General features: G+C 31.2%; 1 protein-coding gene across 1 annotated transcript; it reads left to right on the top strand.

The window, feature by feature from the left end:
* The first annotated feature begins 1,170 nt into the window (after positions 1-1,170).
* On the top strand, positions 1,171-3,781 carry LOC119671553 (cytosol aminopeptidase-like). The gene is made up of 6 exons (XM_038082246.1): positions 1,171-1,390; positions 1,461-1,582; positions 1,684-1,819; positions 2,611-3,116; positions 3,213-3,432; positions 3,488-3,781. The coding sequence occupies exons 1-6, from the start codon at positions 1,268-1,270 to the stop codon at positions 3,764-3,766; spliced, it is 1,386 nt and encodes a 461-aa protein (XP_037938174.1). The 5' UTR covers positions 1,171-1,267; the 3' UTR covers positions 3,767-3,781.
* The last annotated feature ends 167 nt before the right edge of the window (positions 3,782-3,948 follow it).

The raw sequence follows: 3,948 nt of genomic DNA, 5'->3' as shown, positions 1-3,948 counted from the left end.
AGCATTTATTTGAGTTTATTGCTTTGCATCTGTGCTTCTGGAAATGCGGTGTGATTCGGTGTGATTGCTGAAAGGTGAAATAAATTTATTCACAGACCGTAAGCGACCGCAACGAATTGTGCATGTACTCGGAAATATGCCATGGGAGCATCCAATACAGCGCAAACGTTATTACAGTTCTGCGACCTTTTTAATGAAGCACGTCCACAAATTTCTAAAAGCTTAGCACTTTAAAAGATTTCTAATTAATGATGGCATACATTTAAGCAATTAACTTTACATTTTGCCTCTACTAGTAGGTCATGTGTAAAATGGTTTCAAATTCACGAATGAAATTAAGAAAATATTTTGCATTTATGCTAAATTTACTTTGCACAAAGGTTTCGAATTTTATCTATATCTACTCAATGTGATGTTACAGTTATAGGCGGTCAAAGGATTTGGTACTTCAATAGTGACTATATCATATCCTAGCTCATACTGTTGAAAAAAGAAGAAAAACTTTACTAAGCTTTAATGGAATCAAGAAATTCGTTGATCACCATATTCCTGGGATCTAGCGCCGTGAGAATTCTGGTTATTTTCAAAAATAAAAAAAAAAAATGAAAGAAATGGTCTTGAACAATAAAAAGATAATAAAAGTAGTTAATTTCTAAGTTTATATACAAACCAAAAATAATCTGATCTTAAGGACTGCTTTAGAAAGTGGATTTACTGGCTTAGGAGTATTACTGGATTAGGAGTAAGGTCTTGAAATTAAAATTGTTTTTGAAAATATTATTTATCGGCAATAAAGTGAACTTTAGTTAGTCTCCATTGTATATATTCAGTATCTCTTTTCTAAAGGAACAGTTTAGCATATGTTATCAACTTAATACCTTGTATTCATCTGTTAGTTTTGTGAATAAAAAATTAAATATTGGGACTTTAGTTACTAATAAAATCTATTTATTTCAAAGACATATATCAGCATTTCTTATGTTGTTATTAATCTTTTATACTAACTTAAAACAATTCGATCTTGTTTAATTGTTTAATATTATGTATTGGTTTATATAAATAAAATTTTTTTTTTTAAACAAATTTGATTTTTATATCAATCAATTTACCATGAAAGTTTTAAGGTAAACTTAAAAGGAAGAATGTAGATATACATTTCATTTTATTTTAAACTTGTGTAAAGATTGTTTCAAAAAACTTCTCTGAGACAAAAAAAAAATTGGAAAAAAAAATTTTAAGTAATAAAAATTAATTAGTAAAAAGCAAAATGTCTTTAAATCCTATAATGACTCTCTTCTCAATGAGCCTCTGCCAAAAGCGTCTCTTAAGTCTTGTTAAAACAAAATTGCAAACGCGTTCCTTTGCAGAGGATTGTAGTGGAAAGAGTAAGGTAAGACTAAATACTTGTATTTCAAATCCCATATATATACATTTTTGAATTAATGTGTTTCATTTTATAGCTAAAAGGAATCGTATTGGGTTTGTATGAAATAGAAGAAGAAGGTCTTCAACCGGTGCTTACTAGTAGCGCTGAAAAGTTTGATGATCGCGTTAAGGGAAAAATTACTGAACTTGTTAAAATGTAAGTCTAACGTTAATAAGATAATATAAAACATGTTATTAAATATATATATACGTATTGTATATTGCGTATACATATACTCATATGATATTTTTGCATAGGTGTCAAATGAGTGGCAAAACAGGAGTAGGTCAGGTATTTAATAACATTGATATGGAGTTTCAGTCAGTAGCGCTTGTTGGCGTTGGAAGACAAGGAATAGGGTTCAACGAGCTGGAAATGATTGACGAGGGAATGGTAAGTACGGTGAAGTGAATATAATGTCCATAGTCAAAGAAACTAGAAATTTACTTTAATATTTTTTTTGACAGTTGGGCACATATGTCAAAAAAAATATTTTTTAAAATTTGGTTTCTAATAGACTTTGGATTACTGCAGTTATATTAAATTTATATGTAGTTGCATTCCATTTGATAGCTACTTAGTAGTTTATTATTAATATATTATTTTGATTATATTTTAAGTTGATATATCAAACTCATAAACGTGTCCTAAAAAAATTGTGTTCAATAGATATATATGAAAACAAATTTATTTTCCCACCATTAAAATTTTAATTATATTAGTAGAGATATCATTAACGTCATCACTTAGCGATTCCAAATAGCTTACGTTATCACTTTCTTCATAATGTTTCTTTTTCTTCATTCCTTCTTTTATTCGTCATAGGTTTTTGTGCTTCTCTTAATAAGAAATTTTGTACCATATTAGATGAATTTTCATTTCTTCTTTTTATTTCTCAATTTTCCTCCATTAAACACTATGTATGGCTTCTCGTATTACTTTGACCAAAAGTTTTCATATATTTATTGATATAGTCAATAAGATATCTTTTCCTGGTCCCATTTTGAGTTTGGTATAAGCTCTCTTTAGTGCAAAATTAAATGATGTCGTCAGTCTTTTGTTTTACCCGAATGATACCTAGTATCTATCTGATTGCAATTAATATCAATTCTAATGTTGACCTTTTAGTGATATATTTTCAAGATTCGCATAACTTCAGTAATAATTTTCTTCTTAAATAAAAGGAAAATGTTCGAGTAGCAACAGCAGTTGGTGCCCGCAGCTTGCAAGCAATTAATTGCGGAGAAATTTATGTTGACTCAATGGAGTACCCAGAACAGGCAGCTGAAGGTAGTTCTTTAGCTATTTGGAGATACCATGAACATAAGGATAAAAAACACCGCACAATAACACCTAAATTAGAATTGTATGACCATAGCGATGTGGATGCGTGGACTCGTGGTTTATTTAAGTCCGAAGCACAAAATTTAGCACGTCGACTTAGTGATACACCAGCTAACTTAATGACGCCAACTACTTTTGCACAAAATGCAGTTGACGCACTATGTCCATGCGGTGTCACTGTTGAGATAAGAACAATGGACTGGATTGAAACCCACCAGCTCAATTCATTTTTAATGATTGCTAAAGGTTCATGTGAACCGCCAATACTTTTAGAAGTTAGTTATTGCGGTACCGCGCCAGAAGATAAGCCCATCTTGTTAGTCGGCAAAGGCATGACATTTAATAGGTAAAGCAATACAGTTATTTTTTTTTTCGAAATGTAAATAAGGATAATTTTGTCTTTAATTTTGTCTTTAATTTTGTCTTTAATTTTGTCTTTTAGTGGTGCAATCAATTTGCGCCGTTGCAAAGATATGGATGAATTTCGAGGAGCTATGAGCGGGGCTGCTGTTATTGTAGCAACAATACGAGCTGCTGCTGCATTGTCACTTCCTATTAACATATCAGCAGTTATACCATTGTGTGAGAACATGCCATCCGGTATGTCAACTAAGCCGGGCGATATAATAAGATTGTTAAATGGTAAAACGATGGCAGTAAGGGTAAGTACTATAAACATATATTTATTATTTAATTGGTAATTGTATGTTATTCAAGGATCTCGATAAAGCTGGTGTTGTTATAATGGCAGACCCATTGTTATATGGGCAGGTTACATATAAGCCACGCTTAGTTGTGGATGTTGCCACATTGGGTTACGGCGTGAAGAAAACCTTAGGCGGTGGCGCTACTGGTATCTATTCGAATTCGCATTACATTTGGAAGCAGTTCCAGAAAGCAGGTTCACTAACTGGGGATCGTGTGTGGCGTTTTCCATTATGGCAATTTTATAAGAAACTTGTAACTAGTAAGTACAAATATTATAGTAGAATATAAATGCAATTAAAGAGACTCTAATGCACAATTAGAGAGATTGTAATGGTTGAATACAGTGCATGAATTTAGTATTTTTATGGTTACCCAATTGTATGCAGACTTATACCTCAAATATTTTAACATTATTAATAGTTTGGAAATTTATTTATTACTAGATCATGTTAATTATGTAAATAACAGTT

This window comes from Teleopsis dalmanni, chromosome 1 (genome assembly GCF_002237135.1).
Source record: "Teleopsis dalmanni isolate 2A chromosome 1, ASM223713v2, whole genome shotgun sequence".
In the NCBI taxonomy this organism is placed as follows: domain Eukaryota; kingdom Metazoa; phylum Arthropoda; class Insecta; order Diptera; family Diopsidae; genus Teleopsis; species Teleopsis dalmanni.
This window is presented reverse-complemented; position numbering and strand designations above follow the sequence as displayed.

What these genes read in the sequence shown, in the direction of transcription:
- LOC119671553 (XM_038082246.1), top strand. Translation starts at nt 1,268, where the DNA reads ATGTCTTTAAATCCTATAATGACTCTCTTCTCAATGAGCCTCTGCCAA. An exon ending in ATTACTGAACTTGTTAAAAT is followed by an intron (nt 1,583 to 1,683) that starts GTAAGTCTAACG and finishes ATTTTTGCATAG; the next exon opens with GTGTCAAATGAGTGGCAAAA. An exon ending in AAATGATTGACGAGGGAATG is followed by an intron (nt 1,820 to 2,610) that starts GTAAGTACGGTG and finishes CTTAAATAAAAG; the next exon opens with GAAAATGTTCGAGTAGCAAC.